This window comes from Myotis nattereri, assembly GCF_964212035.1.
Source record: "Myotis nattereri genome assembly, chromosome: 6".
Lineage (NCBI taxonomy): Eukaryota > Metazoa > Chordata > Mammalia > Chiroptera > Vespertilionidae > Myotis > Myotis nattereri.
Window position 1 is genome coordinate 70,104,932 of NC_138081.1, and position 24,292 is coordinate 70,129,223.

General features: G+C 38.0%; 1 protein-coding gene across 1 annotated transcript in view; it reads right to left on the reverse strand.

The window, feature by feature from the left end:
• UTRN (utrophin) overlaps positions 1-24,292 on the reverse strand; it is a 445,898-nt gene that overhangs the window by 94,420 nt on the left and 327,186 nt on the right. The window contains exon 55 of the mRNA XM_081094315.1: positions 12,941-13,070. Coding sequence (XP_080950441.1) covers positions 12,941-13,070 — 130 coding nt within the window. The remainder of the gene's footprint in view (positions 1-12,940; positions 13,071-24,292) is intronic.

A 24,292-nucleotide genomic window follows, 5' to 3' on the forward strand; every position in this document is an offset into this window, starting at 1 on the left:
TTACTTTAAGATAGAAATGCACATTCTTGTTTGTGATAACATCCACCTTTTTGTGTCAGGCACATTTTTTAGCAACTTCCTCTGCACCTCAAAAATGTTCCAAATCACCATAAAATGAACTCGAGTTCATCGAACTTCCTAGGGAGACAAACTCAGCTAGGCCTCCTTAACTAAAGCTTTCATACTCAACATAAATTTGTCTGTCTGTCTTTATTTAAATGCTACTTAAGAAGTCAATAAAGGGGCCTGGACATATGTCTTTATCTATCTAAATTTCCAGAATATTCTAGATATCAATACTTAGACTTAGCAGCTATAGTAAATCTCAGGGGACCAAATGGACTCAAGAATTTAGTAACCATAGAGCTCTGAGTTGCACTGCTGAAGTGCTCTGAGGCTATAGAGACACTTGAAAAATCCCTTGGCAATAAAATTGATTATCAGGAGAGAATGTGTTATGATAGGTAGACTAAATATACCAGCACATGATAAATATGGAAAACTAAGTGAATCCAAGACCTAGCTTCAAGGAAGGCTGAAGCTGGAATATAGTCCAGCACAACAGTCAGGGGAGGAATCAAGAAGCCGGGAGAATAGCCCTAAACCACGCAACACATCAGGATTCCAGGGTTCCTGAGAAAGGACTTTGGGAGAAAAGATATGTCTTTAGGCAAACCTTATTTAAATCCTATACCTTCAAGATACTGAGAAAATGGCAAATATGTAATACTTATATTATATATAATTTATTTTTATGTAAATATAAAATGCTATATGTGAGTTGAAACAATGATTCATAAATGGCTGGATAAGAAAGGGAATTGACCATTTCTATAATGGCAACAGCGGGGTTTGTTAATAAGCCACTTGGGCTTTTTAAAAGATATATATTGAATTGCTAATGTCTCACTTTTGTAAAAACAAAAAACACAAAACACACACAGTACCAATTTCAGAACAGACAATTTAAATATAATCATTTTCCTTGGATGCAATAAAAGCTGTGTCTGAGCCAGTCATGGAATTACCTGAGACACAGCTTCTTTCTCCTATGACAAAATACCTGACACTGGCTGTGACCTTTTGTCTTCTATGTAAAACCTTTTGACTGAGCCATCCTTTCGTAGTATATATTATATAGTCCCTATTCAAGCAGCTACGCAGAAAAAAAAGCTCTATTTCACCATCTGTTTGCTGGAAATAAAAAAAAAATGTTATCTAACCAGAGTCAGAAAAATAGTGCCTCCTACTAAAGCAATAATCTGTTTATTATTATTACTAGAGGCCTGGTGCACAAAATTCATGCACGGGGGAGGGGAGGTGTGTGCCTCAGCCCGGCCTGCGCCCTCTTGCAATCTGGGACCCCTTGGGTAGGAACCCTAGGCCTAGCTGGCAATTAGGACCTATTGGGGCTTTCCTTTCCCCGGCTGCTGGCAGCTAGCCCTGTGCCCACCGCTGCCACTGCTTGCCATCTTTGTGGAGCTGGCCCCTTCCCCTGCCACCAGTCGCCTCCCTCTGCAGGCAACAGGCATAGGGTGCAATCACTTGGCTGGCCTGGGCCTCCATCTGAGGGACAATCGCTGGCCAGCCCTGCACACCCGCCATAGTGTTGCTGGCCGGTGGCCTGGACCTCCCTCTGTGGGGCGATTGTGGGGCAATGGTGGCCTCCCCCCCCCCCCCCCGACCAATTGCATTGCACCTGCCTTGGCTGGCCTGGCGCCAGTGCATGTCATAGCTTGATAGTCTGAATGGTCATTCTGCTATTCGGTCAGTCGATTTGCATATTACACTTTTATTATTATATACTAGAGGCCCAGTACATGAATTCGTGCACATTGAAAGGAAATTAATTAAAAGAAATATTGTAGAGGCTGGGGAAGGACCACAGGAGGTTGGCTCCAGGACATGTCCTGCCCATCTCGCCCAGACCTGATCAGCTACACCCTAGCAGCAAGCTAACCTACTGGTTGGAGTGTCTGTCCTCTGGTGGTCAGTGCATGTCATAGCAATTGGTGAAGCAGTCGACTGAATGGTCTACTGATTGGTTGGACACTTAGCATATTAGGCTTTTATATATATACATACATATATATATATATTATTATTATTATTATTATCATTAACTTTATAGAGAGGGGAGGGAGGGAAGGAGAGAGGGAGGGAGAGAGAGAGAAAGAGAGAGAGAGAGAAACATCATTGATCGGTTGCCTCCTACACGTCTGACCAGGGATCAAACCTGCAACCTGTGTATGTGCCCTTACCAGGAATTGAGCCTTCACCTTTTGGTATATAGGAGGATGCTCCAATCAACTGAATCACACTAGCCAGGGCAACAAACTCAGTTTAATGAAGACTTTAAACCAAGAACAGAGTGTGGTCCCTAATCAAACAAAAACTTCCCAGGGCATTTGTGAAACAGGTAATATGAAGCAATATTTGAAATATCAATTTATGACAATCTGGAGTAAGAAAATAAAAATTTTTTTAAATCAAAACAGCAGAATAGCAGAAAAGATAAAAATAAATAATTACATGTTAAAATCCTCTCGTTCTTCAAAAATCAAAGAACAAAGTTTGCTTCAAATTTTGTGAATAGATATTTTGTGGTAAGGATCTTCTTGAGCTGTGGTTCTGAATACTGGTGACATATTAGAAACCATCTGAGAGTTTGTTTTGTCTGCTTTTAAATGCTGATCCCCAGGGTACCTACCCCAAAGGATTAAAAGATTCTGACTAAGTTGGTCAAGGGTGAAGGGCAGCAAGAGTGAATGTAATGTGTTACCAGGTCACAGCTTATAAATTGATTACTCTGGTTCCTACTGCTGACACTCAACAGAGGATTTCCACTCCAGTGAGTTGTGTCATTCCCACCCACAACAGAGCCACTGACACTGAAGGCCAGAGAGCAAAGAAATCTATTTTGCATTTGAAAAGGCAGTAATAGAGGCTAACCCCAGAGACAGAGGAAATAGTAGGATAAAACTAAATAAATGTACTGACAATTCTCAGACCAGCAGCACTTTTCCTATGTCACTCTCCTATTCCTTATTGTGCATGTGTGTGTTTTGTGTATATGTGTGTGTATTCTTTGAAGGGGAAGTATTTTGTTTCATTTTCCCATCCTCCTCCTTTCAGGCCTTCCCATTTGCAGGACCAAATTTTGAGAACGGAATCTCATTTAATTTCTATATTTATATTCTTATATTTGTATTATATGTGTAATAATATATTGCAACTATTACTACATTTATTGTATATGTACATACTTTAAAATAGCAGTTTTTATTGTGTTACGAAGATATCCAAAGGAGAGTACCTTTTAGGAAGAAGGAAGATGAGAAAGAAGAACAAAGAGCCCAGCTGCAGAGTCTCAGTGGCCGAGCCTGACGGTGTGATCTCTGGGCAGGGCACACACCCGGGTTGCCACCTGGATCCCCGGTAGGGGTCATGCAGGAGGCAGCCACTCAATGATTCTTCCTCATCATTGATGTTTCTCTCCCTCTCCCATCCTCTCTGAAATCAATAAAAACATACTTTTAAAAAAGAAAAAGTAAAAGAAGAGAGGAGAAAGGAATAATCAATCCTGAAGTTTGCTCTCTGGCCCAATTATCTTTATCCTTCAACTTTGCAGATCAGTTGGATGGTATTTACATCACACTCGCCTTTATATCTTGAGGAGAAAGACCATAATACGACTCACTGTAATACAGGTGAAAAACCAACTTGGACCAGGAGCAGAGACTAGGATTTGTCATTAGCCTTGCCCCCACCTTGACCTTCACTCTGAAGCAAGCTTCATGACCTGCTTTTCCCAGCTGTATCAGGTGGGACCCCTATTTTCTCATGCTGGGAAAACATTTTACACCTACAGACACTTTTACCTCTAAAATTCAATTATATAAGAAAGGCAGAGCTTCCTTAAGAAATCTTAATAGTAGAGGGGGGAAAAACATCTCCCTTTGTGTGTTTATGCAAATATATATATATATATATATATATATATATATATATACATATATATATATATATAATTTTTTTAATTAAAAAAACACAAGTGTGCATTTCTCCTATGAAATCTATTAGAGCCAGCCCCATGTTGTTTGTAATAAAGATGTCCCATATTTATTGTATTTTCTTTCTCAATTATGGTACTGACAACTATTTTCTCCATTGTGACTTTTTATTCTATAGATATTAAAGCTTTATGTCATTCATCTTTCATTTCCTTCCGTCTTGGTTTTGCAGGCCTTAATCTAGACATGGTTGTTCTCAATATATAATTAATGAATTGAGTTCAGTTGAATGGGATTTTTAGCTTTAGTCTCTATTGAGAATGCACAACTTCATAATTTTAAGTGGAACCATTCCTACTTATTTTTTCTTTCTCCTCCTCACACCCATGTAAAGCATTTATTAAAAAAAATGTTATACTGTGAAAGAGAATGCTTTAAAAAGTATTTCAAGTATGGTAATTTCAACTATCTTGTTTGTACTATTGGTTGTTGTTTTTTACATGCATGATATTCTTACAGTTGTATTTCACCATAAGATGAAAAGAAAATATTAAGGAAAACAAATATAGAAAAACACATATAGAAAAAAAAATTCTCCAGAGTAGCTCCTCACTGCTGGACAATTTAGACAAGAAAAGATTAGAACATCATATGCTAGTTCCAATACTAACTAGTTATGTCATCATAGATAGGCCCCTTACCTCTTTGAACCTCAGTTAATATCTATGAAGCTATATATCTATATGTGCATATGCCTGGCCACAGTAGGACCTCAAAAGAGTTAATTGATTTCATTTCTTTTATTATTATATTATTAAGTCTGGGAAGTTTAGACATCTATAGAGATTTTCACATAGCAAACCAGGTTAATTAACAAATAATAATTCAAGGGCACAAACAATGCATCCCCATTTCTCTAGAGACTCCATTTGACTTGCTTTCTCTCACTCCCTCTCTTTTTACTCCCCTCTATTTCTCCTGCTCCTCTTTCTCTCCTTCTTCATTACCAAAAGATGCTTCTGATTAAAATAATGGGAAATAAATTCTTTTTAAAATTTCTTCTGATTACATGATTAAGATCAACTTAATTTATTTGAAATAATCAGTGTTTAAGAGGATCCTGTCCATTGCCTATTCTGTATGGTGACAAATGACAACAATTCTTTATGAACCTGATTACAAGTACATCATCAAGTACCATTAGTTGATTATTTTCATGCTTCTAATTACATCCATCTAATAAATTATAAAGATGACAATACTAAGAGACTAGTCAAAGTACATTAACCTGCTAATGTGTAGCCCAAATCTTTCAGCAGGGATATGAGAGAAATTATATGGATCCATCCAGCTGCCAAGGAACTTCTCAAATCCCTTGTGTGTGTGTGTGTGGGGGGCGGGGGAACGGCGGGGGTGAATATGAACAGTTGCATTTAGGAAAAAGAAAACTCCAAAGTAAAGAACGTTTTCCACAATACCAAAATGCTAGGTATTAATTTGGTGGGGTGCGGGGGAGGTGTCAGGGGGTGGAGAGGAAATAGGAATACAAATCACACTATGGAATGAGATAAACAGCAGTTCTGACCAGAACTTAATGAAGGTAGAAACAGAGGCCAAATACTTACAAGTTACACTGCTCCTGTAAAGAGGGACAAAGTAATCAGACTCAGCATGGAGCTGAGGAAGAAGGAACAGACTATTAAGAAGATTAACCTCTAAAGAAAGGAGCAATAACAGCTGAGAGGCCCTGGAACAGACCTAGCTAAGCAACCTAAGATCCAGCTTTCAATTTTCTGTAACTGAATATTCCCTGAGTATCCTCACTCTAATGGTAGTTTTATAATTTATTCAAGTCAGGGATCTGTGCTGGACAGTGGGGGGCAGATCACTGAGGGCAGGGGAGTGATGCTGAAAGGGAAGAAGGGAAGCTGGGAAGGTAAGTTCCCAGAAGGCAAGGATGTTTTGTTCACTGCTTCATCCTCAGGATCTATCTAGAATATCACCTGGCACATGGTCGGCATTCAATAAGTAATTGTTGAATAAATGTACAATATTATTGACTTAAAAAAATAAATTTTCCCCTTTCTCCTTCCAGAATCAAAGGGCAAGAGTCATAGATTAAAAGTCTTCCATTTCTTGCTACATTGCTGCCCATCTCTCCCCAGGCTGCTTCCCTGTGGGATATACCAGCCAATTGATCAAGCTACAAAAGAAGTCCTGAGCTTTCCATTATTTCCAAGCTTAGCCATTATTATAAAAGAACTTAAGTTATGTCTCATATTTATAAACTGCCAAAATAAGTTTAATGTGGCAAACCCTCTAAGTCACTCTTGAAGATTCCATATTTTAAGAGGAACAACAAAATAAATACACAACATTAAAAGAGATTAGTATCCCCCTATTCTTTATGTTTAAAGCTGAAAAGAACATCCCAGATGTTGATAACAATGTAATACATACATGTAAATTATTACCATCTTTTTTATTAAACAAATGTGATTTATGGATGGTTGTAACTATGATTAGAGAACATAACAGATGTGAACAATTAATATAAAATGTTGTGTCCATCAAACCAGTCTTTGTTATCATATCATTTTTCATCAAGAATGTTGATTTCTTTCTTTAAATCCAATTTCATTACTATGGTATTCATTAGTAGGCCCAAACATTTTGAAATTTTTACTCAATCAATGGGCTTACTGAGCTGGCTCATTATATTACGTTGAAGACTAGATTCGTTACAGATATCCATATTTGTAGAACTTTAAATTGGGAAGAAACACATTGCTGCTCTGTAGTTAAGAACACTAGGGGAGAAAAGCAACATTATATTTTTCTGTGCTTTTTCACACATTACAACTTTACTAATCTAATTTGGACTTAAGGAGCTAATTAAATTATTGTCTTGGTCTATAGGCCGGAAAGCAATTAATCTTCCAAGTTTTTATGTGAAAATTGAAAAGACAAAGTCTAATACTGTCTACACTCCTTTTCCCTTGGTGCCAGGAAATAAGTAAATTGGTACGTCATTCTACTAAGCAACCTGATATTTCATTAAGGAAAAAGCAACAGTAAAGGGCAAGGCAAAGAGTTATGGACATTTAATTATTATTATTCATATTTTTATCCTTACCCGAGGATATATTTTATTGATTGTAGAGAAAGAAGAAGAGGAAAAAAAGAGAGAGAGAGAGAGAGAGAGAGAGAGAGAGAGAGAGAGAGAGAGAGAGAGAGAGAGAAACATTGATCTGGGATAGAATCTGCAACCTAGGCATGGGAATCAAACCCACAACCTTTTGGTGCACAGGATGATGCTCCAACCAACTGAGCCATCTGGCCAGGGGTAAAAATTTCATTATTTTATAATTTTTAAGTAGAAAAATATAGAAAATAAAACCGTATTTCTATTGAATATCTAGAAGCATTTATGATAATTGGGATAATTAAGTTAGTATACTATGGTTAAGAGCAGCAGGTTTAGTGACAAGCCTGAGTTGGTGTTTCAAATCTGTCACATGGGTGACAGTATCCTTCAAACCTCTCAAAGACTCAGTTTTCTCATCCTACCAATGGGTGGTAAGAGTACTCCCACCTCAAAGAGTTGCTATGATAATTACAGGAATCAAGGCAGGTGAGGTGTCAGCACAATGCCTGCCACACCGTAGCGTGGGATCAATGTTGGCTTGTGAACATCTATGTTTACAAACACTTCTCTCTTCTCTCTTCCTTTCTGGGTGTTGATTCTTCCCCCATCTAACATTATGCTCATACAGGGGGGTCTGCCAATCCCACCAGACCCTGAGCTCCACACTCCTCAGGCTGTAAGTCAGAGCCCTGCCCTGGAATGTGCTGGATGCAAAACAAGGGCTCTACCTCCCTGGTATGAGGGTGTGAGGCAGATGGTGATAGGAAAGCTAAGACACTGAAAACCCGTGGAAAGAGGCAGAAGGAAAGACATGGAGAGAAGGCTTCTGGGTGGCACTCCTGTCGTTGTGGCCAGCTGTGCCCTTGCCCTTACTGTAATTTGGTTATGGGGGTTAATACATTCCCTGTGTGCCCATGATTACAGAATGATGGTGTCTGTCATTCACAATAAATGGGATTCTAATTAATAAATCTGTTATTAGTAAGACAAAAAATGCAGTGTGAAAAAATACCCATTAGATTTACTAGCCTAAATATTTAGGTTAAGTGTCACTTGGTCTCATTTAATGAGATATAAGGAAATAATTACTGCTATCTTTTTAATATAACCTTAAGTTATACTGAGAATCAGTATAAATGTAACTGCTACTAAACTTTATGATTTCATATTTTTACTCGTTTAATGATCATGACATTTTATATGCACAAGTTTGCTAATACTGGCATAAAATGGATTGACATAGTAGACTGAAAAATGTCATTTATTACTTGTTATACCATAAAACATATGAGATTTCACATAGGATAAAAGTAGTCCTAATAATTGGCTTTCTAAAATATCATGCACATTTATTAATTAAACATTTAATAGTTAAATATTTAATGATTAAAACAGTATGCCCTGAATTAAAATATTAACTACCACTAAATACACACAGCCAGCTATCAAAGATCAAAGAGGAGAAACAATAACCCATATATACTATTTTATCTGAAAAGATGATCACTAGTAACCAGTTATCATAGGTACAACCATATACACCTATATGAAGTTGTGGATAAATAAACCCATACACAACTATACACATTACACACAACTATAAAAGCATGACCACACTAAAGTAATATTCTATGATTGAAATGAAGCAAAGTAAACCAATCAACTACACCATGCTAAAAAGAAATAACAGTCAGACAGCCTGGAATAAAATAATAGTCATAGTAAAGCCTGGACTGGAATACATGTTAATGAAGACTAAGGGGAAATTTATGAACAAAATAATGCAAACTTTTTGTCTTAAAATCAAAAGCCAAACAGAGTAAAAGCGCTTTCCTACATCTACATCTACAATGAATTGTACGGTTTTCTAAACACTATTAGAGGTGACTTATCTTGTTAAAGCATTAGCAGTTTTATTTAGCAGCCAATACCTTAACTTCAAATCATAAAATGTGTGTGCACAGGCACGCGTGGCACCTGCACTGGCATATGCACCTGCCTACTCTATATGTGGTGTGGAGAGAGGGATGCAGACCTGAGTCTCTAACTCCCTTGTGCAAATTTGACTTTTAACTTGAGCTGTAGGCAATGAACAGTTAAGAAGGCACATTATTACTTGATATACACAAGAGGTTTGGGGTCAGGAATGGGCTAAGGCCTACTGTGGTTGGGTCCCACAGATGTCTTGCTAGCTACCATCAATATACAGTTGTGTGGTTTTCAAAGGAATTCAAATTTAGGGTTGAAAATAGCAAGGGAGTTTGGAAGAACATGGGAGAAGCCAAGAAACATTTGTGCAGGTTTAAGAAGTTCTTGACACTGAAAGTAAGAAGGAGCTAGGAGGTCAGTGGCCAATGAGCAGAGGGCGAGAGATCAAAATGAAGGGAGGAGGTAGAAGCCAGCCCAAACCTGGGGGTTAAGAAGCTCACCAACAAGGATTAGTGCTGTTCCTGGATCTACCCTACTTCAGCTGATGATCTTGGTCAGCAGCACAATATTTTTTTCGACTTCTGTTTTTATTTTTTCAAAAGAAGCCATACTCTATGATCTGCCCAACTCATTAAGATAGTTAGGAGAATAAGAAAGTGGTTTAAGAACAGCCTGGTCGGTGTGGCTCAGTGGTTGAGCATTGACGCATGAACCAAGAGTTCACATTTTGCTTTCCATTCAGGGCACATGCCGGGGTTACAGGCTCCATCCTCGGTAGGGGCATGCAGGAGGCAGCCGAACAATTATTCTCTCTCATCATTGATGTTTCTATCCCTCTCCCTCTTCCTTCCCCTCTCTGAAATAAATAAAAACATAAAAAAATAAGCACAAGATCAATATAAATAATGATGAGAGGTGATTAAAATAAAATGAAAAACAAATTCAAATGCATTAAGTGTTGCCATATACCTTTAAACTTATACAACTTTACAAATCAATCACATGTCTGTAAAACTAGGGGGGAAAGAAAATATCTAGCAAACCATACCTGATGAGATTCTTTGTCAGCAACTAATCATTTAGTTGAAATAGTTTGCTTGTTTTTTATAGTATTTTTCAGTCAACAGCTCATACTTGTGCTACTCAGTAATGACCCCAAACTCCACAGGCTACCATTAAAAAATATAAATATACATATGATACTAAAATCGATAATAGAACAAAATGAAGAAGCTGGAAGAATAAAGACATTGGGAAAGAAAAATCATGGAGAGAAGTCTTTTCTGGAATAGTTATTTAAAAATAAAGAGATGACTCCATTTTGGTGTGCCCATGTGGCACAGTACACAGAGTGTACTCAGTAAACAAATGCTTATGAAAAAGAATTGTAAAAATCATACTATGAACCCTAGCCAGTTTGGATCAGTGGTTAGAGCACTGACCCTCGAACTGAAGGGTTTTGGGTTCTATGCCCAGTCAAGGGCACGTACCTTTGTTGCAGGTTCCCCAGCCCTGGTAGTGGTGCATGCAGGAAGCAACCAATAAATGTATCTCTCTCACCTTGATTTTTCTCTCTCTTTCTCTTTCCCTCTCCCCTTCCTCCCTCCCTTTCATCTCTCTCTCTTCTCTCCCTCCCACTCTCTCTAGAAATCAAAGGAAAAAATATCCTTGGGTGAAGATTTTAAAACTAACCATGATATGATTTCTCCCCACTCTATCCCCTCCAACAATGAGTGCTTTACTCAGCGTTACACAAGGTAACTAATGTTCAAATGCTCTCTATTTCTGATAGCAGTGGCACGGAGCCATGGTAAACAACAGAAGTATAAAATCTATTATGGATAATTTTCTTTCATTTACTTTTAACATCAGGTAAAATCAGCCAGCATTATATATATATACATATATATATATGTATATCTCCAGGAAAGGAGAAAGTATGGAAATTGCCCATCGTAAAAAGAAAATAAAACTTAAAAAGTCATAAAGTGACATGATTTTTTTTCCTTGCCTATCAGATAGAGTATGTGAAAATGGGGCTTAGGAACATCTAGAGTGTAATAGCAAAATAAGAACTTAAAAAGCAATGTGTGTTTTCTAACTCCTTAAACTGACCGTCGAGGAGGAAAATTTATAGCAAAGTGAAGCGTTAGTGACATAATAACACTTGCTTACTGCTATGAAGTAGCTTATTATAAAAATGCTTCCTCTGTTCTCTGCAAAGTGTGGGAGAAGCAAGGAGATGAGAAAAGCAGATTTAAGGTATGCTCTCAATTAGATAAGGAGAGACAGTAAACTTCTCATTTTTCCTTCCACGCTTAAAAAAAAAATGCAACTACAACAGCACCTTTTTTCTTGCTGTATTAACTTGGAATATTCTGTTGCACTTTCCAGGGCCTCTGTAATCTGAACCAGACAGCACATACAAGCTCCTCACCTCCGTTCCAGGCACAAGCCCTTGACTCCCAGGTTAGGCTGACTGACTACCAGATGCACAGCCCTCACTGCTGTGCTGCTGCTTCTGCTGGTCCTGCCCAGCGTGGGCATCCCTCTGCCCTGAACCTAATCACTTCCTACCATACCCAAGAGTGCTCAGCTCAGGCATCCATTCATGCAACAGCTATGCAGTAAGCACCTACTATGTACATGTCTGTGTGTGCATCACTCACATGTATATGGCATGTGTGTGCATGATTCATATGTAACTGAGTACTCAGAGGAAATAATTCTTCACAGCTAGAAATAACAATTCTTCACAGATAGAGACTGTGGGGTTGCCAAAAGGTGGAGACTTGACACTGACTTAGGTCCCCAGTAGGCTGACTGGGAAGACAGTGTTACCACAGCAGAAAATAAAAGCTAATGCTAAAAAAGACAGTAAGTGTGCTGCTGCACACGTGTCCCACAGACACACATACAAAACTAGACTTAAAAGGGTCAGGGTCTTCACGGCCTTGGGAAACTTATTCAGATTGAAGCAGAACTTCCCTGAGAAAGGCTGAGTGGGAAAGCGGCTACCTGTCCAAAGGCCTGGTCCAGTTCCAGCTGCAGTCAAAGGGAGCCTTTTCCAAATGTACTTCCCTTACAAGTAAGAAATGCTCTTGAATCGCACTGCGGGACACAGCAGGGGGCCGACGCTTAGGTCTGCTTTCACTATGTGAAGTGAGTGACTGAGAACTATTTTGAATGGCGGGTTTATTTTTAAAAAATGCATCAAAATGCTTTTATTGCCAACAGTGAAGTATCATGATAAGTACATATGCTGGCACCAACATTTATGCGATTTATTGCTATTTGCTAGTAAGGTAGTTACTATTTCCATTTTAAACCAAAGTGCATAAATAGTACAGGTTCTTATTTTTAAATTAAGTAAAGTCTGTCAGGTGCTTGTAACCGAAAGGCACTTTAATGTCTTATTTTAAAAAGTAATCTTGAAAAATACAAGTTTATAACAATCTCTATAGATTTTAAATATTTCATACATGTACTACTGTATTTAAATACCATTTTCTACTTGCAATTATTTACTACGTAATTTGTTGATATATAAGACATGCACATTTTTATTTCTTAAAGAAATTACTTTTAGTTTCAATGTGTTTTTTAATAAATCGAATTTTCTGTAGTTTTCTTTTGAAAAAAATAATGTTGAGGTATAAAGTCATTTAAGAAGCTAGACATTTGTTAAATAATAAAATTTGATTCAGTTATTTCCAGAATAAAAAAATGTAATGTCCAATCCTGAAATAACGTCAGGCCCTGAAGTGCTCTAGGGGCATTTCCTACTGGATTGGGGTTATTTGTGCTCCTCACATGTGTTTTCATGGTGGACGAAGGAAACCAGTCTCACCTGGTTTTGATTGTAGGTTTCTTCTTGGTTCTTCGGGGGCCTCAATCGGCTGATCAGCCAGGAAAACGCGAGCTTGGTCTATTGCATTCAGGACAGAATATTCCTTCTCCTTTAACTCACGCCTCAGTGCCTTTGCAAAGAGAAGCAGAAGTTGAATCTGTAAACTAATGTGTTCAGCAAGTAATGGAACATCTTACATTAGACTTCCCACCACACTTGTCACAGGAATGACTAATTACCAGCATTCAAGCAAAGTTAGAAGTGAAAAATATAAATTTTACATATATGAATGATTACACATGAATAAAAGCAAAAAGGTGATTCCTGTAGAACTTAAAAATGCAAAAACAAAACAAAACCATTTCACAAGGAATTATGACAGCGTACTAAGCTTACACAAAATGTACTTTTAGGTCTTATTGCTGAAATATAATAGCCTGTTCTAAAACACTTTTTTTCTAATAAGACTGACAAAATATTATACCTAGTGGTACAGAAGAAGGCAATTTCACAAGTAGTAATGAGATTCTCAGAAGTGTTTACATTCTTTAGGATATATGAAGAACCAAATTAAGAGATTGAAACAAATTAAAGTACACGGAATCAAAACTAAACCAGAGAACACATAAAAGACAGTCTCCAATTATCTTAAAATATGTTCCATTTCTCATGCTGAGGCAATTTCAATTTTCCCCCATAAGGTTTTTCATGCAAATCTATGATTCTCAGAAAAGTCCGTCTTCAGTACTTTTATTCTTTTAGGTAGGGTTAAACTTTCACCCTGCTCCTGTAAAATGTTTGGTGACTAAAACTCTAATTTACTAGAATTTAAAAACAATAAAACTCAGCCCATGACTACTGCAAGATAAGAATAAGTGAAGATTTTCTTATGTGCTATTTTAATACTATACCTAAGTCAAAATTATTGTTAGTATTGTTATCCTCTTAAATTATGCACATACACACCTCCTGGCTCTAATATTTTGCTTTAAATGAAGTTCCTTGTCAACACATTATGAAAATTCATTTTTTCACTTTCTAAAATATTACACTCTAGTAGTATTTTAGAATCAATACAATCTTTCCTTCTGAATACAACATAGCATTTGACATAACTATATTGGGACAATGAGGTATTTTTAGGCTATATCCTCATTTTCCACAGTAAATAAAAAGTAAAAATCTAAAGATGCCAGAATATTCATCTGATGTGAAAAACTGGAGTGAAACACCAGAAAACATTGGTAATGAAATTAAAAAGGCCATCACAGGTGGGGAGGGCTAAGAAGAGCTGGGGAGGGGGCGCCGAGATGGCGTGACAGATGCTGTTTTTCTGTGATAACCATTGTCGGTATTTTTTACTTTTACATTATGTACAATTGTGACTTTGTTTAAAAATTTAAATTAAAAGAATAAAAGTGAACAGCTACTCACAATTTAGACACAGTAATAATGTACAGGATATAAGATGAAATAAAACTTTCTCTAAAATCCATAGATAACGTGTCCTTCCTATTATATAGATATATATAAGCAAAGACTGACCATGAAGCAAGCACTAGTCAATTAACTCCAGATCAATTATCGCCCATGAGCATGAAATAACTATGTTGGGGGGGAAAGCAACAAAACCTCCACCATCTCTATTTAAGAAGTGCAGGTTGTGAAGAAGTCCCAAGGTGTAACACTCCAGGAAAACAAGAAGATCTTCAGACATTTAAAGTTTTTGATGTACAGAAATAAAGGAGACACACACACACACACACACAGAAGAAAATATATTTGTGATCCAGAAATATCTATCTATTTATCTCTCTATCTATCTATACACACACACACACACACACACACACACATTTATAGGTCTTGAGTCCATTATTCCTTCAACATAGATTACTATTAGAGCAAGAAGCTCCAGATGAATGAAAATATCCCTAGTGTTTACTTCCAAAACCAACTGGAAATCTAAAATGAGGACATGAGAAAACATGTTGCCTAAAAGATAGCAGTGAAAAACAGTCAGAAATGTGGCAGAAGTGTCTCTAAACATTTTAGTGGCCAAGAGTATTTATCTCCCAAACCCAGTCCTAACCATTACAGGTGGGAACAGCAAAGGTTTTTTAAATGGTGTTCAAGGGCTTCGCTAGATTCCTTCTTTTTGAAAGGGAAGGACCAGGAATGCACCCACTGAGCACAAGCTGCTAGAAGCAGCTAGAAGAACACCTCACTCTGGTTTATCAAATAGGATAGGAGGATTCAAGGACAGTATTTAGAGACTTGGCATAAATGAAAACCCAGGAAACACCAGGTGATGATATGGAAGGAAGTGAAAAGCTAAGAGAAGCCAGAACATAAAGGAATGTGGTGCAGAAAAGGAAGAACAAAAGCAGGACTGGTCCCAAGGCAGCGATTATGGGGCATATATTCCACAGAGGATGAATCCAGATCTTATGGTGGAGAAAGAAGATACGACGCACAGAACTGAGGAGTACAGGAGTTCTGACTGGGAGCTCTAGATTAGTACTAGTCCTCAAAGCGTGCATTGGGTAGGAGTGTAAGGCGGGGTGGCGGGGGGGGTGGGGGGGGGGCAAAAAGAGATTTGTCTTCAGACTCTTTAGAATTTCAAAAATCCAAATGGAAAAATATATTTGTCTACAGAAAAAATACTGGGGAAAACTGACTGGTCAACTTCCTTGATGGCTAGAATTTTATCAATTTCACTCAAATGCTCTCACCGTGGATCATTTCACTGGCTGGCAGTTGGCTCTGCCTGGGAAGCTCTTTCCAAGATATCACAAGGCAGATCCCTCATCCCATGAGGCCTTCTCAGCAAGGCCACCCACCCACCTCATTTAATGGAGCATTCCACCTTTCCACTACCTGTCCCATGCCCATCACTATGCCGCACCATTGGTGTATTTCCTACACCTATCATCTTGTACTCTGCAAGGCAGGTATTTAGTTATGTTTATTGTTTATTTTCTGTCTTTTTCAGATAAAATGTAATCTCCACAAGGCCAAGGCCCTTTTCTGTTTTTGTTCACCGCAGTGAAAAAGGCACCCACATCGATGCCTTGGGACCTAGCAGAGCTTAGGTGGCTCTGAAATGCTTCCTGGTGAAGGTGGTGCCTCTATTGAGTTGTGCAGAGAGACAAGGGTGCTCCCAACAGAGGAACCTAGACACTAGCAGAAGAATAAGAGAGTGTGACAGTGAGCATTCAGGGAACGACAAATATTTACTACAGATAGAGCAGCATCAGCCGAGTTAGGAGAGGTGGGCGCTGGGAAGCCACTGACCAGCTGGACAAGGGGTGGGGGAGTGACTGTCAGACTTGCATCTTCGATTTTACACTATAATTGTCAGGTCTCCTGGATTTTTGAAAAACAAATCTGAGTCTGAGAAAGCTGCACAGCACTGGAGAATCCGATTTTCCTTCCTGACCACATTAAACGCCAGCACTTCATAAAACAATCTGCTCTCCACGGGCCATTGTCAGGAACTGTCTCATGAACTCCTTTGATGTGCCAAGGTATGGAAGTAGAGGAGGCAAGTGTGGGCAGGTGGGAACCATGCCAGGTAAGGAAAAATGTGGGGCTGTAGCACCAATGCCGACTTAATAGCCAAATGTCCGAGAGGACAGCATACATTTAATAATATCTGTGCATACTCTATTTTGCAAATTTAATTTTGTGATTCAATTTCCATTATATTTAATTGCATGTCAGAAAAGGGCTTAACTTTCAACAGCATTACACATACAATCGCTTCAGCATCCTTAACCTCTCAATTAGACATGAAATAAAAACAGCATTTCCTAAGCACCTGGTGAACATTAATGATAAGATAATTAGACTCCAACAGAGTTGTTTTGTATACAGAGCTACAAAGTGGCATTCAGCTGTAGGTTCTGATGTCACGTGACATATATAGGCTGCCTTAAGTGAGTATAACATAATCTAATTGGAATTTTTCCTATTTTAATGACTTTTTATTTTCATTCAAAACAATTCTGTTTTCAGATAATAACAAGTATTGGCGAGGATGTAAAGAAGTTGGAACCCTCATATGCTGCAGGTGGAATGATGAAATGGTACAGCCACTTTGAAAAACAATGTGGTAATTCCTTAAAATGTTAAACATAGAGTTACCATATGACCCAGCAATCCCAATCCTAGGGTATATGCCCAAAAGAACTGAAAGTATATGTCCACATAAAAACTTGTACATGAATGCTCACAGCATTATTATTCATAATAGCCAAAATGTGGGCACAACCTAAATATCCACCAGTTGGTGAATGGGTGAATAAAATGTAGTATATCCATATACTGGAATCTTATTCAGCAATAAAAATGAAATACTGATACATGCTACAACATGGATGAATCTTGAAAACATCCTGCTAAGTGAAAAAAAAACAGACATAAATGCCCATTACTACAAAATGTGGAAATAGGTAAGTAAGTGCATAGAGACAAAAAGTAGATTAGCGGTTACTTAGGACTGGAAGATAGGAGGGGAGATGAGGGCGTCACTGGTCATGGGTATAGAGTTTCTTTTTGGGATAATAAAATTGTTCTAAAACTAGATTGTGATGATGGTAATGTGACTCTGGACATATACTAAAAGCCACTTTGCTGTACATTTAAAAGGCATGAATTTTATGTTATGTGAATAATATCACAAAATTGTTATTAAAATAATTATGTTCTTTCTCTGAAAAAGTGCTGTAGGTAATTTATTTATTTTTTTAACCTTATCCCCACTCACCTGCAAAGTAATAACTCATCCCATATGTTTAGTGTGTTTCCATCCCATATATTAGTGTTTCCAGAACATTTTGTATTCCTAACAGAACTCATCCTAATATAGTGTCAATTCTTCCACAGTAAGGCTCACGTTTCAATCATTTGAAGTTCTTCTCAATGCCTGCCTAGATGTGTGTGTGTGTGTGTGTGTGGGTACACACACACACACACACACACACACACACACACACACACACGAGGCCTGGTGCATGGAATTCATGCACTGGGGTTGGGGGGGGGGTGGGGGTGGGGTTCCCTCAGCCTGGCCTGCGCCCTCTCACATAAGCCCTGCTTCTGGCTGAGCGGCACTCCCCCTGTGGGAGCACACTGACCACCAGGGGGCAGCTTCTGCATTGAGCATCTGCCCCCTAGTGGTCAGTGCGCATCATAGCGATCGGTCATTCCACCTCTCAGTCAATTTGCATATTAGCCTTTCATTATATAGGATATTACTGAAAATGTGCTTGGGAAATAATGAATAAAAAAGGAATGCTTTCAGAATTAAATACTATGTAAAATCACAAAATGTGGCCAAGCAAAATATCCCAAAGTTCCCAAATCTTATTATCCTAAATTAGAATAACTATTGCATTCAAGGTAGCTCTGGATTTTTTTGAACTATCTACTTTGCAAATTATTGGTGAATAATTTTCAGAAACAAAGTTAGTTTTCTCCTATCACCTGTCAGCTAATAAGCACTACGTATTTCATTTTGCGGTTGGCCGTTATTTTATTAATAGCAAATATTATTTTCTCTCCCTAAATAAATAAGGAACTGATCTAACTATAAAAAAAAGTGGTATGAGCTCATTCCATCTGTCCCCTTTTTACCACATCCTAATCATGACATAACTGCATAGGGCATAGTTTCCAATAATTTCAAAACTATTGCAGTGATTATATTGAAGGTTATATCCATTTTCACTCTTGTGTATCAAGCCCATCTAAAATTATTGGCTTAAAACAATCATGATTTATTTTTCATGATTCTATGAGCTGGCTGGCAATTTGACCAGCAACCCGGCTGGTGCCAGCAGAGGTTACTCCATCTGTGGCTTGAATGGAGTAGAAGCCCAAGATGGCCTCACTCACATGTCTGGCTGGAGCAGCTCATTTTCCTCTACCTGGTTTCAAATTGCCCAATAGGCTGGATTTGGGCTTGTTTAAAGCACAGTAATTAGTGCTCCCAAAGGGCAGAGTAAAAGCTGCAAGATCTCTGCAGACAGGTTCTGGAACAGCTCTGCCCAATGAAACCTTCTGCAGTGATAGATATGCTTTAAAACTATGCTGTCCAATATGGTAACCACTAGTTGCCTGTGCTATTTTGAACTTGAAATATGACTAGTACAACTGAGAAACTAAACTTTAAATTTTACCTAATTGTAATTGATTTCATTTAAGTACAAATGGTCACATGTGGCTGAAGGTTACCATATAAGTCAGTGCAGTTCTAGAATTCGCACATCACTTCCACCACCTCCCAATGTTATACTGACTCCCTCGAGGGGAACAGCGCCGATCCCCTGCACAGGGGGCTAGGTACGGAGAAGCATGGTTCCTTATGGTAGCATCTACCACACAGAATCAGAGGGAAAGAGAAGGTTAGCACGGGTGTCGGGGTTACTAATATTTCATATAAGCGCTCACAAAGGCATCTCAAAGACAGTGGTATTTGAGGACAGATTACCATACAGCTGACGTCTAGCTCCCTTGTGGACTCAAGCCTTGGCCATTGACCTAAAAGTGCTGTGTGTGGCAACCTGTCACAAAGCTTATGCATTTCCCATTTCTAGTACCTACGTGGAAAGAGCCTCAAGCCTCCTGCAGGCAAATACATGTAAAATGAAGCTTTGTCTATAAGCAACAGACTAGAATCCGTTTAACAAGGAGGAGGATACAAAACAATTTCTAAAAATTAAATTTAAACTATATTTAAAAGTTTCATATAAGGGAATATAGTCTCAGATATCTCAAGAGTCAAGACTAATAAATGGAGAGCACCATGACTGTCCCATGGCCATAAGAAAATATTCAACTTCTCTCCCTTTCTAAGGTGGCATGAGAGCATAACAGAATTTTCCAACAAAGATTTCCACCAAAACAAAAATGTCAAAACAATTCATATAATCTGTAAGGAAATATGCTAGGCATAAGAGAAGACAGCAATTAGTAAGCCATGATCCTAACTCTCAAGGAATTTATATTAGAGAGGAAAAAATAATGCTAGTGAGGATATAGAAAGTGCCACAAACCTTTGAGAGGGGTATAAATAGAGCACTAAGGAAATATACAGGCGAGGGAGGGAGGCGGAGGGGGCTGCAAGCTATCTGTTAAAGAAATATGTGAACTGCTAATGAAAAAGAAATTGGAATTAGATTAAAGGTAGTAAGGGGGAAAGCAATTCAAGTAAACAAAATAGAGATGAGGTAATCTAGTGTCTCATTGTTTTCTCTGGTAAAAGTAACATCTGCATGCTCATGCAAACCAAACGAAGCCCTGGGATGTCAGCTTAATGAAGACCTGATTCAAACACGAGAAGTTAACTACTAAAAATCAGTTTTCCTTCGCGATGATTTCTATGAGCCCAAGCTTTAGCAGAGCCCACCTTTCCGGCCACTTCTCTGTCCCTTTCAAACTCAGGGTGCTCTTTGGTTCCTATCACTTGCCAGACAGCAGAGAAAATCACTCCTCATTCAACTCTTAAGTGCCTGAAGGCCTGGGAACATTTCTCCCAGCTGCCACAATTTAGTGGGAAGAGCAGGGGATTAAGGGATAAGAAGGTATAAAGAAGTGACTGCTGTGGCTTAAGTCAGAAAGTCTCACAAGTCAATCAGCAGCTCCTTGTTTTCACCATGAACATGGCATCAGCCCAGCAAATGGTCTTGATACATCAGTTATGCCTGTCAGCACTGAAATGGACAGGATCCTGCAAGGTTCTCAATGTGAAAGCAGGGTCTGAGGGAACCTGGACCAAGGAGGGGAGTCAGTGCCATCCTCTGCAGTCCTAAACTGGCAACCTGCCATCCGGAAATGTGAATATGCAGGTGTGTACTAAGTCCCGGTGTCATTCTCTCTCCTTTAAATTACACCCATCTCCTCTTCTTTCTTTACTCTAAAGCCATCACCCAAACTGTCTGTATATCAAGTGCCAAAATCCACTGGGATGCCCTTTTCTTAACGATTTCTAGATATTAAAATGATAGATAAATCAGATCCTTTTGTTCTCCTGCCTGAAACACTCCAATGTGCTGCACTTAGGATAAATTCTAAACTTCCAACCGAGAGCTGGACCTTCTTTGCTCTCCAACCTCAACTACCAGCACACCCTAATTTCTAGCCTCAGAGGTTTTAATTCCCTTCCTAGAGTATGCCAAGTTTTTTCCTGCCTCGTGGCCTTTTCAACTCTGAACACTTTTGCGTCAAATCTCCAATGGCTGGCTCCTTATTATTTAGATTGCAACACTCAAGACATATATCTGTTGGGTGAATGAATGAAGAAATAACTAAACTGACTTGAAATAAAAAAACGGGGGAAAAGGAAGAAAACTGGGGAATGGGAGCAGCTCAAATAAAGCTGACCTGTAGAAGAAATCAGCATGAAATAACTTTGAGCAGGAGAGCAGAGAAGTTGTCATCTCCGTACAGCTCTTCACAGAAAAGGTTATTTCTCAGGAAACAATATCTGTGTGCTTTCTTAGCCATGTCACCGATGCTCACTGTTCAAAGTCAAAGAGATACACTAGGGTCATCCTTCCTGACCTTCAGGGAGCCAGCTCCAATACCACCTCACCTTGGTATAAACATCACCTGGCTTCCCTGCAGTCAGCCCTCCTTCCTCTATGCTTCTACAACACTTGGCATCTGCTTTTCTGAGCATTCAGCACACAGACATGTCCTGGCCTTTGCGCAGACCTGGCTCCTTCATAAAACTGAACCTCTCTGAAGACTCACATCTATGCCCCAGAGGGTAGAATGGAAATTCAATGGATCTATAAAAATAAAAGTGTAATATGCTAACTAGACTGGACGTCCTTCCGGAAGACCTTCTGGACGAAGCAGGGGCTAGGAGGGAAGCCTCGGTCCCGGGTGCCTGCCAGCAGCCAGAGGGAAGCCCGGGTCCCAGGTGCCACCCAGGGCTGGGAGGGAAGCCAGTGCCAGCATTCAGGGGAAGGGAGGCCCATTCTTGCATGAATTTTGTGCATCGAGCCTCCAGTTTGTGTATAAAAGAACAAAGAGACATTTAAGTTTCTTTTTGTAGTGTAGTAAAACCAGATAGAAACTTGCAACCCAAATCCTTGTGTTATAGCTCAGTAGGTACCTTGTAGGTACACCCTTAGCTACCATGAGTCCTTGGGTTTGCCCATAACTACTCTGCATGTTAGTAACAAAATCTCTCGTTCCACTTAACTGCACAGGTAAGACAGTGAATTTAAACAGATTTTAAAGCTATTCAGTGCTGTAGAATAACTAGCTATTAAAACATGCTAATCTAATATCTTACCATCATTCTCTGAAACTGAATTTCTCTCCTCGGCCTCTGTGCAGTTACACTTAGAGGAAAGTTCTAGCTGTTTTATCTATAGTTTGGATGACCAATACCAGTTCTAGCTGTTTTATCTAGTTTGGATGACCAATACCAGTATCCATCCCTTCATTAGCAGTAACAACTGAATTTAACTCTTCCAAGAGACAAATTATTTCTTAATGAGAAAAATAGAGTTATGTGATCCTCCAAGATTAAGTCATAGTGTTTGTTAAGCATAAAACTGAATTGCAAAACTCTTATGTAACTTTCGATTTTTAGATAGCCAACAAATAAATGTAGTGAACCAATCTGCACCAGAATAAAATAGTAATGTAAATCTCTTGGTAAAAATAGCCAGATTACATCACACATACTTAATTTGCTATAAATAGCAAATTTCTTCAACTGACCAGTTCAACAACAATGGACCACTTTTTCCCTATTCCTCTAGGTTCAACTGTTCAACTAAATCAAAACATCTAATCAGTTTACCACTTCTTTTTGGTAGAGAAATTTGAGTCAGACATCTGACATCCTAAACCTGCTCTCTAAATTCCCATATTGATATGAAATACAAGCATATTAATGCAAAAAATACAACATTCACCAGAAAGAGGCACAAAAATGAGAAATCATAGGCAAGGAAACAGTGAAACTTCACTTTCATATGTTGCTGGAGGCAGAAAATTAGTTCAATCATTTGGGAAAGTAGGTTGGCAATATATCAAGAGCCATTACTATGTACATATTATGTGAAACAAGAATTTCAGCTTTGGGAATATATCCTAAGAAAATAATCCACAAAAAAATAGTTCCAAATACAACACTTTTCATTGTAACATTATTTATGATTAATAAAAATTGAAACCAACTTAAATACCTAACACCTGGAAAACATTTAGGTTCACTAGGTAAGGCTACACTAGAGACTATTATGTAACCTTGAAAAATTATTGTAATAATGACTATATTGCAATATGAAGAAATAGGCATGGCATACATCTAAGTAAAAAAGACAGGATATAAAACCTATATACTCTGTTAAAATTGAGTGAAAGGCAAATATGCAAAAAGGAAATAATGCAAAATAAAAATGCTTGTGTTACAGTGGTAAAATTATGGACATGTTTTTGGAAAAAATCTATATTATTATTTTCATAATGAAAAATTATACTTTTAAGACAGGAATACCAGATGAAATCAAGTTTATTTATCATCTAATTTATCCTTAACAAATTATAAGAACAGTATTATTAAGAATTACAAATATTTTTAGAAGCACACTTTTATTATCTATAACAATCATAAAACTTTTCTCGATGTTCTACTTCAATAACATCTCTGAAGATAGATTTATTTATAAACTGTAATATATGCCAACATAGTTACTGAATGAGAGAGAACATGTGTTTAAGCTACTCCCTAGGTTTGTTAGGAATCATAAATCATCAAGTTTTCAAATGTCAAATTTCTAAATAAGAGAGAAGCAAAACGCTGGGAGAATCTGGCAGTTTCCAGCATAAAAAGGTATATTTTAAATACTATCTCAACAATCAACACATACTAGTTCCTTTCTGCTCATATAAAAATCTATCTCTTGGTTTGATAACTTAGGCAGTATTAAGGCAGGTAAAAGATAACCTCTTAGTTGACTGCAGTATTAAAGCATAAAGTATAATGGTGTTTATTAATTTTCTTACAACTTCAAGTATGTCATGTAATTGAAATTATGTCTAGCTCTTGAGAAAATATTGTTGCTTACATTTTTGGTCAGCTATTACCTTTATTAAAGATTCAGCTCTTTAAACTAGAAATATTATCAAAATGTGATATGCTTTCAAGCATGAATAAGAAAAAAAGGGATTAAAGAGAAATAAAAAGGAACATTTATACCAAAGGACGTGTTATCTTTGGGTATATTTCATTCATTCAACATTCAACAAATATTTCTTGGGCATCTAAACCCCCAGGCATAGACAAAGACACAACAGAAAATAAATAATTATATAAGAAGATGA